This window comes from Eumetopias jubatus, unplaced genomic scaffold, assembly GCF_037043125.1.
Source record: "Eumetopias jubatus isolate StellerSeaLion01/CBP00866 unplaced genomic scaffold, mEumJub1_p1.0 scaffold_15, whole genome shotgun sequence".
Lineage (NCBI taxonomy): Eukaryota > Metazoa > Chordata > Mammalia > Carnivora > Otariidae > Eumetopias > Eumetopias jubatus.
The window spans coordinates 61,230,211-61,243,652 of NW_028274821.1; the positions used below are offsets into that span (position 1 = coordinate 61,230,211).

Consider the following 13,442-nt stretch of genomic DNA (forward strand, 5'->3'; position numbering starts at 1 on the left):
CTGCAAACATGGTTTGGTGAATAAACAGCCCCACTCAGTACAGCAGCTCCTTTGTCCCCGTCACAGAGATGGCTTTAGTGGAATGCAGTCTGAGATTCTGGCCTCCTCAGCTGGAGGGTGATTCTGCCCCCTCGTTACCCCTCCTGTTTCATTTTCTTTTTGCTTGAAAACAAGATCGATTTATCTCTTCTTTCCTTTGGGGTGTTGAGAGTCTGGAAGCCCTTTACATAAACATGCCTGGTAAAGGCCCTGATCTGTCACCAGCAGGCAGGCATTGCACCTCCAAGGCCACCAATGGAGTGGCTTCAGGGTGCAGAGCCAGAGACTTGGGGGTCTCCTCAGCCATGCTCTGCCCTGCCAGGGTCTCTCTGCCTGGCCTGGGGCAAGCCCCTGTCCGTGCTTGGGATTCAGTCTTCTGTCCTGTACAATCAGGGTAACAGTGCTCTTCGTTCTTGTTCTTCCTGTCACAGTGATAAACCCCTTTGGTTCAAGTCATAAATGACACTGCAGGACTCATTCTCCCAGCTGAAAAACACTAGTGCTGCTTATGGGTGCTTTCATAGGAAATGATCACCTACTAATTTGTAAGTAGCCAATGTCTGAGTCCCCAAGAGCCTACCTGTATCTATGCCCAGCCACTGCCCTGGGACCCCCAAAACCTCCTCATGACTCGGCATCTGAAGGAGTCATGCCTGGCCCAGCAAGAGGAACACAAAGACCAGGCATAGAAGAATGACAGCAGGCCCTATGTTCGCTACTGTGTGCAGATTTCTGGTGTTCAGGTTTTGAATAGCATGCCTAGCCCCTCCATAGGCTTAAGCACTTCCCGGTCTGATACTGTCTCTCTGAGGAACCTCTGCCACCCTTTATCCACCAGAGTGGGGCCCAGCTTGTGGACAAACTCAGAGTGCTGGGAAGCCATTGCCCAGCAAGGGACCCCTGATCCTCCTTTCTAGAAGGTTATTTCGTCCAAAAAATTGGCCCTGGGAGGACAGACCTGGCCAGCTGTCCTCCAGACCCTGTGAAGGACTCTCACCAGGCCAGGTGGAGGCCACACTCCCTGGTTCCTGCCCCTGAGTCGCTTTATGCTGCCCCTCCTTGTGAGCATCCCTAGATACCTCAGTCCATGAGAAAGACAATGGAGCCAGAGAGACCCCCGGAGCTGCCTCAGGTGTCCCCGGGGGTAGGGAGGTCCAGCAAGCAGCTCCTTTTCACCTGGATTGACATTCTGTGTAAGACTTCATTTGGGTCTGCAATCTAGCCCAGTCCCCTCACTGTACGGACGGTTAGGCCCAGAGGGCACATAATAAGGCAGGCAGCCTGGGACCCAAGCCTCTGGCCCCCAGCCCGGGGCTCTGCCCACTACATCTCATGTCCTCTCTCCTCTGTGGTTCCATCCTCCCTGTCATTGCAAACACATTACTGTGTTCTGGGGAAGGAATATTCCATGGCCCATAATCCTCATGAACAGATGTGCAATGGGAAATACCTTTCTTATGCCAACCCTGGGGCAATTTCACCAACCTGCAGCTGTGGCCTTAACCAGGATGCAGCCTATCTGAAAAGGTTGTTTAAACACCACACTAGATACCAGGTGAAAAACAAATAAGACTGTGACATGTGTGCGTTCTTGTTATGGATGCTAGTCCAAGCCCCCTCCCCCACCATGGACTCCCTGAAGGACCTGAAGTCCTTTTTGCCTCTCTGGGCCTCAGTCTCCCCATCTGTACAATGGCAACATTGGACCAGATGCTCTAAGGGCCACCTTGCTCCCTGCTCTGTCCCTGATTCTGTAAGGCCAAGGGTAGGATTAGCCATCATGGGAATCCTCTGAGGTAGAGGCTGCTCCTCCCGGATGACCCACTGAGGCAGTCAGGGCAGGATCTTTGGAACCAGATTTGGAGAGGGGAGGCTTAGCCCGGGTCAGGCACCTCCAGTAGCTTGCCTAGTGCTTAAGAGTGTGGCAACCAAAGCCAAGCTTTGCAATTCAGGTGCACCACTAACGAGTGAATCATTTTCATTCTCTGAGCCTCAGTGTCCTTATCTGTCAACCGAAGCTGGTAACACTTGTCTTCGAAGCAGAGTTAGGAGGGTCTGTGGCAGAGCCTCCTAGATATTCCCCAGGGTCTGTCTTCCCACAGAATCACAGAAACGGGATCTCTCAAAATGACCACCCAATATAAAAATTGCAGGTCCCAGCCTCCCTTGTAGGTAGCTGTACCATGTGACTAAGTTCTGGCCAAAGGAGTGCAAATGGAAGGGTTTGGTGGCAGCTTTGGGGACCCTTCTTTAAAAGCAGTGGACATACATCTTTTGCCTTTTTGCCCCATCCCTCCCTGCATCCTGCCACCTGAAATGTGGATGTGGTAGCTGCTATTCTGAACCACAAAGATAATGCTTACCGCTAAGGGTGACCAAATGGTGAGTTGGAGGGCTATGTATACTTGTGGATCATTTACCAACTCCCTGCACTGCTTACCTCTGGGCTTACTTTCCTTATTTAGAGAAATCAACTCCCATTTTATATAAGCCACTGCTACTGGAGTCTCCGTTTCTCAGAGTCAAACCTAATCCTCACTCGCTGCCGTGGAATCTGACGAAATGAAATGGTTTTCCCCTAACCAAGTCACACCCCCTGCCCGAAAGTCCTTCTGTGCCTCCTCAGGGTAACATTGACACTCCTTAGCCTGGTACCTCAGGCCCTTCATGGTATGTCCCCCGCCTTCCCACCCCAGCCTTGGCTCTCTCACTGCACCCCACCTTGCCCAACACACTCCAGGCCCCAGCCAGCAGGAGCTACTCACAGCTCCCCATGCCACCCCGGTCACCCCTCGTTTCTGGTCTTTTGCACCTCTAACTCTGCTTCCCAGAAACGCCATCTCTCCACTGGCCCTATTCAGCTTTCTATATTCAGATCAAGTATTACCTCCTCCAGGAAGTCTCCTAAGACCTTCCCAGGCTTTGTTGTGTGCCATTTCTTGTTTCGCTTTGCTCTGTTGGCACCATGGGGCTTTCTCATACTGTGTGAGAGCAACACACCAGTTTTCCTGTCTGTCTGCCTCCCCGGTCTGCGGACTGAGAACGGGGAGAATGCCCGGTTCATCTCTGTTCTGCGAGGGCCTCTGCCACGGGGCCATCTGTAAGAGTTGCTGAGCGAAGGGAGGAAAGACAGAAGGCAGATGCTTGTTAGTGTGGAGTAGTCTTGGAAGCTGACTGGAGACAGAGGTGAAAGGCAAGGGCATCCTGAGCAGTGGCTCATCCCTGCTCCCCTGCTCTGGTCAGATATTCCTGGATCTAAGAGACCCTTGTGCATTCGTTGGCAAATCTGCACCAAGTGTCATTAACGGTGGGGCAGCATCTCAAGCTCGCTCAATCAGCAAGTGTGTAAAGATACACTTGGCCTCTGCCAACACTTTGTACTTCAGTCATTGCCTCATTATGGCCCTGTAACCAGCAACGATAACAGGATGGGAGAGTCAACTGATGGTTTCACAAATAGCATGTGTGCAGGGCCAAAGTTTGTGGTCCAGGGACTCTGCTAACAATGAACATTGTTTAACAGCCTAACCGTAACCTTCTGGGGCCCTGATCCTCTATTGGCCCCTTGGTGCATCTCATAGCCCCTCCTTCAACAGTGGGGGAGACTGAGGCGGAGAGAAAGAAGTTGCCCAAGGTCACACACACCAGGCTCTGACACCGAGCCCCTTGCCCTTTGTGCCACTCTTGCCCTGTTCTGTGATTGCCGTCCAACAGTTAACTGTGAATTTAGTTGAAGGCATAGACCCCTCAGGCCCAATCACGAGGGACACGAAGGGACAGATCCATTACAGGGCCTTTGACCCGGGAGGGCACTTTCTAATGATGTGGTAACATAAATCTTTTCATATTTTTTTTGGCTTTTTATTGTGAACCAGTTTAAGGATATGCAGAAATAGAATATAACGACCCCCCTGGGCCCATCAGCATCTGGCTTAAGTAGTTCTTGAAACCTGTTGTTTTGGCAAAATAACTTGGAATTATCTCTTCTCCCAGGACACTAGAGGAGACACACACTACAACCAGAATAATCTTCAAATTGCAAACTGGATCATGTCAACTCACCTCCTTCTTCCTCAAAACTCTAGTGGGCTTCTGTGCCTTAGAAAGGGAGGCAAAGCAGAGCTCCACCCCACCCCAGACAGCCCATCTCTGCACTTCCTTGAAGTGACAGGAAAAGTACGCTTCTCTCTTGTTTAAGCCACTTTTATTTTGGGTTCTCTCTGATGTCAGGAGTCCACAAAAAGCTACATATTGGAGTCAGTAGAGGAGCTGAGAAATAAAACCAAACAACAACAAGGAAAATTAGACAACCCTGTACAACACCAAAGGATTCTGACGGGGGATCTGAAGTGCCGCTCAGGCACCGATGGTGTAGAAAGCTGTCCAGGTGATGCTCCCATGTGGCCACGGTTGAGAAGCACTGTTTAATGATCCGTGTCTGAACTCGTTCTAACTGACACTGAAAAGTCATCTCCCGAGAGGCCCCCTCCTCTGTGCTTCCACAGAGCTTGGCGCCACGCTCTGCCAGAGGTGTGTGGTAGTTTACGGCATTAGTGTGGTTGGGTCAGGCTCCCAGTGTCCTCCGAGCTCCTCCAGGGTGGGACCACCGTTAGATTGATCCACGGGGCCTGGCCCAGGGGTCAGAGTTCTTACCTAGGCCTCCAGAACTCTGCATGGTCTGGCCTGTGCCCAGCCCTCCAGCCTCTTTCAGAACTATTGGCCCCTTCACTCATCCTGGTTGTCTTCTCCCCCGTTCTTGAATGCACTTGACCCCTGCCATCTCAAGGCCTATGCATATGCCCGTCCCTGTTACCTGCAACTTTCACCTGCCTCTTCATTTAGCCCTTGCTTGTCCTTCACCCTCTACCCTTGCTGTTTGAAGCCTGGCCTTGGCACTGGCAGCATTGGCATCACCGGCTAACTTGTTAGAAATGCAGAATATAAGGCATTTGTAGTTAACAGGGATTAACGAGGTCTCCAGAATATAGAGAATGCTATGATGGGTAGTTCTGACTCAACAATATGATGGGGGTGGAGGCAGGAGAGGGTCCTTTTTCAGAAGAGGAACGCTGGGTGAACAACAACAAAAATGTCCACCGTAATGATGGCGTCTACACAGTGGAAGACGGTTGACCACCAGGGCCGCTCTGGCTGGGCCAGAGGCCGCGAACTCCAATGCTTACAAGGGCTAGAAATGAGTGAGTCAATGTATTTGCCTTCCTTTTTTCTTTTTTTAAAGATTTTATTTATTTATTTGACAGAGACAGAGATAGTGAGAGCAGGAACACAAGCAGTGGGAGTGGGAGAGGGAGAAGCAGGCTTCCTGCTGAGCAGGGAGCCCGAGGCGGGGCTCGATGTCCCAGGACCTGGGATCATGACCTGAGCTGAAGGCAGATGCTTAACGACTGAGCCACCCAGGTGCCCCTTTGTTTTCCATTTGTTAGCTGTTATATATTATCACAAACTTGATGGCTTAACACAACACAAACTTACTATCTTACAGTTCTGTGGGCTCTGAAATGGTTGTCACTGGGCTGAAATTGAGGTGTTGGCAGAGCTGTGTTCCTTCTGGAGACACTGAGGGAAAAGCGTTCCCTTGCCTTTTCCAGCTGCTTACATTCTTTGGCTTCTGGCTGCATGACTCCACCCTCTGCCTCTATCACGTGTCCTCTGAGGCTGATATCCCTGTCCCTCTTTGATAAGGACCCCCGAGATTACATTGCACTCCCCGCACCCATCTCATCCAGGATAATCTCCCTGCCTCAAGATCCGTAACTCCAGACGTCCTGCGCCACCCCACGCTCCGCTCCCAAGTCAGTGTGATTCGTGTGCTGGTGCACAAGCCGGCACCTAGCCTGAACTCAGGCCACGCACCTCCTGCGTGTCCTTGGACAAGTCCCTCTCCCTTTCTGGCTCTCAGTTGACTCACCTATAAACTGAGGCGCAGCGGGAGGGAAAGGGAAAAGAAGCCGGGCAGGTGGGAGGGAAACGGAGTTTGTGGTCAGTACTCAGGGCTGGTTTGACAACGTTTTGACTTTGGTCATGTTCCCCCAGTGTCAACGTCACAGAGTGTAGAGGCTCACTCCGGAGAAAAGGAGGGGGGAAAGGGTATATTTGGGTTTGCTTTTACATGCATTGTTATTTTTAAATTTTCATTCCCTGAACTCCCTCACTATCTTGACCCAGATTCTATCTCCAGTTCAAAGGCGGAGAGCAGAGGCACCTGTTGTGCTCCGTGTAGAATAAAAAGCCCAGTGCCGCTTGCGTGGCTTTTGGTTTGGAATCTGTCTGATCCTTTCATTGTCTCAGAGGCAGGAATCTTCTCTAGGAACTTCCTAGACATATAAGGCTCCAAAACGGCAGAGGATAGAAATAGCCTCTCTTCCCTTACCAGCCAGTGTAAACACATCCCTGGGTGACATTCCTTGCTGACACTGACCTGGCTATGGCTTGTGTTATCTCACGATTTCCCCTTCAATCCTTTTAGTCCAAACACTCAACAGTGGCTCCAGGCCCAACATCCGTTCTAGAGGCCTCGATCTTTTTTGCCAATTTGAAAGCTGAATCCAAAACATTCCTGAACAGTTGTCAACTCTCTGCAAAAATAATGAATGCATTTTACCCTGAGCCACTGCCCATTTGTGCTTCTCTCCAAACTGTAAATGTCAAGCATTGTGGAAGGTTTTTACTTTCTTAATTTTTGGGATGCTTTTACAAATGCCTTGCGATGGGACTACTTTGGTGAGTTCTGATGACAGCCACAGCTTGTGAAATGTCAAGGGTGGGCTTGCCGAATGGAATGTAGATAGAGACAAAGCATTCGCTGGATTAGTCCCTTTCTGAGAACCATCCATGGTAGAGTCATAGTATCCCCAAAGACCACTTAGGTTGGTCCTCCCCACATATAGCTGCATATCTGGAGAATGTGGAGAACTTAAAAAAATTCCTGGGTCTCAACCAACATCTAAAAATTTAGAATCTCTGAAGGTAAGACCCAGAGAGATTGTGGGGTTGTTTTTTTTGGTTGTATACACACACACACACACACACACACACACACACACACACACACATATATATATACTTTTCAGGCAGTTCTGATGCACATCTATCTCTGGAAGCCCCTTGTCTTATTCAGTCCTTTTTTGGTACTCCCCTCTACAGGATTTTGCCAAATGGTTGTCTATCCCTTCTTGTAGTCCTCTAGGGATGGGGGACTCACTGCCTTTCAGAGCAGCCCCTCCTATCCTTCCTTAGCCAGCTCTGCTTTGTCAGGAAGTTCTTTTTCTGCCCCCTGTAACTTCCCCTGGGCTCCACAGATGCCTGTCTTTGTCCTTTGGAGATTTGGAGGGTGCAAACTTGTCCCATGAGTTCTAAGGAGTGGACACCCCAGTTCCTTCAGCTGTTCCTCCCAGGACACAGCCTTCAACCTCTCCCTACAGGGCTACTTCCTGTCTGCCACTGGCCTCTCACACCTGCCACAGCTTTCCAAGGGGTCGTGAAAATGGATACTCCTTTTGTCATGGACTCACTGCTTCTACCAATGAGGCTGTTAATAACTGACTGAACAAGTATTAAGTCAGTCCATCACGGAGCGCCAAGTGCCCAAGGGGTGCTAGGTTGGCCATGTGCTGTGGGAGAGGCAGAAGGGACTTTGCAAGGGGCTACACGGTTGCAGGGGGAGCCAGAGGAAAACATGAACATAGCCGTGGCAAGACACGAAACACACTGCTTTTAGTGGAGAACTCTATTTTACGGCAAGGACTGTAAACATCCTAAGGATGACATGGTCATGAAAGATTCCAAAGAGATGTAGCTTAAGGAAACAACAATGTCCACCAGCCGGGTTCAAGCAGGAAGACGTGAACACTAAAAATGTGCAGAGGTAGGGATTTGATATGGAGAATCAGGTGCTGACAGAATTGCTGGAAGGGCTGGCGGGAGGAGCAGGACAGATTCCCAGCACAAGATGGACATGACCCAACAGTCTCATTACTGTCTGAGGCCACCTCTGGAGCTAGTTAGCTGCAGACACACCCCTGCAGCCATGATTCAAAGAGCAGGTGGTCAGAGTGTAGCAGTGGCAGCCTGCCGCCCCATTTCCAGGAAGCTAGAGAAGGGACGAGGAACAGGAATGCAGGAAATCCTCACAATCCACCATCCTGTCAGTGATGCCCCCAAAGGGGCACGACAATACCCTCGCCCTCCACATCTGGCAGGGGTACTGCTAATCAGAAGCACCTAGTTCACTCCAGAGCTCTAGCTGCAAACAAGGTGGGAAACAGCTCTTAGCTTCCCACGCTCTCCAAGCAGAAGGAAGGTGCAGTGGAGGCGGGGTGAGTCGGAGATGTGTGGTTAGCATGCTTTATGGCAACGAAATGGACACAATCTAAATGTACATCCATGGTCTACCCCACCACTTCGGGGAGAGAATGATGTTGCCTTTTAATTAACATGACATGAGAAAAGGTTCATAATAAATCACTAAGTTAAAAAAAAAAGAAAAAAAAGCAGGCAGCAAAATACAGGTCACCATATAATTTCTTTTTGATTAAATGAATTTTTTGAAAAATACGAAGTTAAAAATACCGGCAAGATAAATGACAACTTTTGGGTGAAAGGAGGGAAGGTATTTTTTTTTCCCTAGAGGTCAAAAGTATAATTTCATAATGATGTAAGGTCAATATGTATGTCATAATAATCATAAATATGTATGTACCTGATACATGAAGCAGAGACTGATGGAATTAAAAGAAGTAGATCCACAATTGTCACAGATTTTAACATTTTTCTCAGAAATTGACAGAAAAACTGGATTGAAGGTATTTTAAAAGTTCTTGCAACCTTTTGCGTGTTTTCCAAGCTTCCTACGTTGTGCATACATTCTTTTTGTCCTAGGACCAAAAAAAGCGCATTTTTAAAAAAAATCACACAAAATCTTAAAGGTGCGGGGGCGGGGGTGGGCGAAGAGCAGCGAAGGTGGAAGACAGAGAGAGGGGGAGGCACAGAAGGGGTCAAGGAGAGGCTCCAGGATGAGGACCTAACAAGGGGCAGCTTGTGGGAGAAGTGCGAACTAACTGGAGCCCTTACTGTGTGACCTGGGGAAGGCCTGCCCCATTCTGGGTCTTTGTTTCCACTCCCAAACGAGCGCCTTAGGACCGCAGCTTGAGCGGCGGAGCAAAGAAGGAGCTCCAGCGTGCCGGGAGATCCGGGGTCGCGGGACGGGGCTGCGGTGGCTGGGATCCCGGAAGCGCGGCGAGGGGGGGGGCACTCCTCGCCCCCCTCCAGCTCCACGCGACCGCGCCTGGGGGGAGAAGCGGCCTTGGCCTCGGGGCCGCAGATCCGCGACGCCCGGGACGCAGGCGGAGCCTCGGCGGCTGAGCGGCTGCGCGGAGGCGAGACCTGCGGCGAGCAAGCGGCGGGAGGCAGGGCTAGAGCTGCGAGAGCCTGGAGCTGCACCGGAGACCGAGCCCGCCGCAGGTAATTAGCGCCCTTCTCCCTCGGCCCCCAGGCAGGCCGCAGCTCCTCTCCCTGCGATGGAGGCTATCTCTCTGAGTCTCCGCTTTCCCATCTGGGGACTGGCCCTTCAGCCAGGCGTGCACGGTGGGACCCTCTCCAGGCTAACATCCTTGCGCCTGCACCCGGGTGCCTGGGGGGTTCCTGTTGGGCTCAGAGGACGCAGACCCCCCTGAAACCTTACCCCCTTAGCTCGACCTCATCGCTCCTGCTCGTCCAGCCCACTCCAGCAGAGAGCCCCTGACTGTAGCTGAGAGGCCGACACACGTGTCACAGCCCTGCAGAAAGGGTGAGGTTGGTGCCATTCATACTGGATGATTCCGAAAGTCCGGTTCTTGGCACAGTGGACACTAATACTGGGATCCATAAGAAGTTGCCCATGGTCAGGAGGAAACTCAGAGCTAGAGCTAGGGCTATGGGAATCCGGGTTGAGGTTCTTATTTTTACTTGCTGTGTGTCCTTTGTGAGTCCCCAAACCTCTCTGATCCCCAGCCTTCTTCCAGAACGGGGGTCATGATCATCTGCCCAGATCACCCCAGGGGTTACTGGGAATCTCTGTGACTTAACTGCTAAGAAAATGGCCTGCAAACTGTAAAGTGTGGTGTGCTGTGGTCTTACAAATACAAGTGAAGGCTCCAAGCGCGGACCCCTTTTAAGCCCCTAGAAGAGGAACAGCCTTGGCTAAGCATGAAAGATTTGCCAGCCTTGGTCTATGACTCTCTCTCTCACCTGTTTAGTCCTTCCATCCCCCACCTCCCCATGGATTGGTTACCCCCACTTAACCTCTCCTGGGATCCCTCCCTCCTCAGATCCAGGCCTTTGGACCCAAAGCTGCTTCTGTCCCAGCATGGGACAGAGCTCTGAGCAGAATGGAACCTGAGTGCACCCCTGACAGGTCTGCTGGCTCAACTACCCTCCAGGGGAGGGTTTTCTTGGGCAGCACTGATTTGTATGAAGCTGGGGGACCTGGCTGGGGCTTTGCTTTCCAGGATGCCCAGTGGCAGAGGGTGGAGGGTGGAGAGGCCAGGTGCAATTCCTTTTGGCTGCTGGTGGGTCAAGACTCAAGTGAGACAGAAAAGATGGAGGGATTGATGTCCTGGCTGAAGAGTAAGAGTTTCAATGAATCTAGGAATTTTAGACACCATTTACATTTCACTGAATACATTTTATATACTGTTTAAATTTTATAATTGTTGTTTTAATAAAGTCTGCACTGTTTCAGAGCCATAGGGAAGAATAAACAGCCCTTCTTTCCAGTGGCTTCCAGACTTGCTGCACTCCTGGGAAGCTGAGACCTATGTCGCCAGGGGCCGGGCTAGGCTGGTTTCTGAGGGCGAGCCAGCTCTGATGGGCTGGGCGGACAGTCGCCAGGCTCTTTTGAGTGCACGGCCCCATTCAGTGTAACCCCATGAGGCCTTTCACATAAGAGGAAACTGAGGCACAGAGGGGAAGTGAAGCAAACCCTTGTCTCAGAGACAACTCTCTCAGTCCCTTTGGTTTCTACTCCATTGTGAGGTCAAATTGTGAACAGTGTTTGTGGAAGTTTTGATGTCTATCACTTAATAACTACTACTGAATAACTCTGTAGCAGGCATACTTCGAGGCATCAGGGACAGAGCAATGAATGAACCAGGAAAAAAAATGCCTACCGTCCTAGAGTGGACGTTTAACTGGGGAGAGGCAGACAAGAAACATACACGTGTGTAAATATACTCTCTGGTGTGTCAGGTGGGGAGAAATAAAGCACAGGAATGGGGGACAGCGTGCTGGCAGGGAGAAAAGTGGCAGTTCTGTAAATTTTTTAAAGGGCAGTCAGGGAAGGCTTTGCTGAGCAGGTGACATTTGATCCAAGACCCAGAAGAGGTGAGGGAGTGAGCTGGAGGGTAGATGGGACATGAGGGAGTTGGAACCAGAGAGTTCTTTGGGGCCATTGCCCCCCACCCCCAACCCTGACGCACCCGCGCCTTTGTACTGCTTACAATCCACATTGTTAGAGGTGGCACCCCTTTACGCTAGCATCTTGGAACGTCTGAGCTGGTGGGCCTTTGGGGGACCACGTAGCCTGCTGTCACCTGTTCACTCTGGTTCCTCCTGTCCCCCTCCAGAGTCGTGAACATGCTGCGCTTCCTGGTGCCCCGGTTGCTCTGCCTCCGTGGCAGGATCGCCCCGTACTCTTCGGCAGCAGCCCTTCCGAACCCCATCCCGAACCCAGACATCCGCTACAACCGGCTGTTCATCGACAATGAGTGGCAAGATGCAGCCAGCAAGAAGACCTTCCCGACAGTCAACCCCGCCACGGGAGAGGTCATTGGCCATGTGGCTGAGGGGGACCGGGCTGACGTGGATCGGGCAGTGAAAGCAGCCCGCGAGGCCTTCCGCCTGGGGTCTCCATGGCGCCGCATGGATGCCTCAGAGCGTGGCCGCCTGCTGAACCGCCTGGCCGACCTGGTGGAGCGGGATCGTGTCTACCTGGCCTCCCTGGAGACTTTGGACAATGGGAAGCCTTTCCAGGAGTCTTATGCCTTGGACCTGGATGAGGTCATCAAAGTATACCGGTACTTTGCTGGCTGGGCTGACAAGTGGCACGGCAAGACCATCCCTATGGATGGCGAGCATTTCTGCTTCACCCGCCATGAGCCTGTTGGCGTCTGTGGCCAGATAATCCCATGGAACTTCCCCTTGGTCATGCAGGGCTGGAAGCTCGCCCCAGCGCTGGCCACTGGCAACGCTGTGGTCATGAAGGTGGCAGAGCAGACCCCCTTGTCTGCCCTGTACTTGGCCTCCCTCATCAAAGAGGCGGGCTTCCCCCCAGGGGTGGTGAACATCATCACCGGCTACGGCCCAACGGCGGGTGCAGCCATCGCCCAGCACATGGATATCAACAAAGTTGCCTTCACCGGCTCTACTGAGGTGGGCCACCTGATCCAGAAGGCGGCGGGCGATTCCAACCTGAAGAGAGTCACCTTGGAGCTGGGTGGGAAGAGCCCCAGCATCGTGTTGGCCGACGCAGACATGGACCATGCTGTGGAGCAGTGCCACGAAGCACTGTTCTTTAACATGGGCCAGTGCTGCTGTGCGGGCTCCCGGACCTTCGTCGAAGAATCCATCTACGACGAGTTTCTTGAGAGAACCGTGGAGAAGGCTAAGCAGAGAAGGGTCGGGAACCCCTTTGAGCTGGACACCCAGCAGGGGCCCCAGGTGGACAAAGAGCAGTTTGAACGAATCCTGAGCTACATCCGGCTTGGCCAGAAGGAGGGGGCAAAACTTCTCTGCGGTGGGGAGCGTTTTGGGGAGCACGGTTTCTTCATCAAGCCCACGGTCTTCGGTGGCGTGCAGGATGACATGAGGATCGCCAGAGAGGAGATCTTCGGGCCTGTGCAGCCCTTATTTAAATTCAAGAAGATGGAGGAGGTGATCGAGAGGGCCAACAACACCAGGTATGGCTTGGCGGCTGCTGTGTTCACCCGGGACCTGGACAAGGCCATGTACTTCACTCAGGCGCTCCGGGCCGGCACAGTGTGGGTAAACACCTACAACATTGTCACCTGCCACACGCCCTTTGGAGGGTTTAAGGAATCTGGCAATGGGAGGGAGCTGGGGGAGGATGGGCTTAAGCCCTACACGGAGGTGAAGACCGTTACCATCAAGATTCCTCAGAAGAACTCGTAAGAATGGCTACCACAGGGACCCACCTCCAGTCCAGAGTTTCCGTAATCACCTAGACCATGGTTGCCAAATAGTCTTTTTGCCTCAGACCCTACTTTATTTGTTCCAAATGAACTCTTAGAGGGAAGCTCAGCAAATAAAGCAATTAAAATGAGAACTGCTCTTGTTAAAGCAGGACTGGGGACTAGACTCAAGAGTCCTATCCACCTGTGCCTCAGCCC

At 51.8% G+C, this 13,442-nt stretch overlaps 1 protein-coding gene across 2 annotated transcripts; it reads left to right on the plus strand.

Moving 5' to 3' along the window:
- The first annotated feature begins 11,670 nt into the window (after positions 1-11,670).
- ALDH1B1 (aldehyde dehydrogenase 1 family member B1) lies at positions 11,671-13,224 on the plus strand. Of its 2 annotated transcripts, XM_088018857.1 has the most exons (2): positions 11,749-12,351; positions 12,466-13,224. In XM_088018857.1, exons 1-2 carry the CDS (start codon positions 11,956-11,958, stop codon positions 13,222-13,224), a joined length of 1,155 nt encoding a protein of 384 aa, XP_087874983.1. In that variant the 5' UTR covers positions 11,749-11,955. The 2 variants fall into 2 exon arrangements, with proteins under 2 accessions (XP_027964631.2, XP_087874983.1); XM_028108830.2 differs by having other exon boundaries at positions 11,671-13,224.
- Positions 13,225-13,442: the final 218 nt, after the last annotated feature.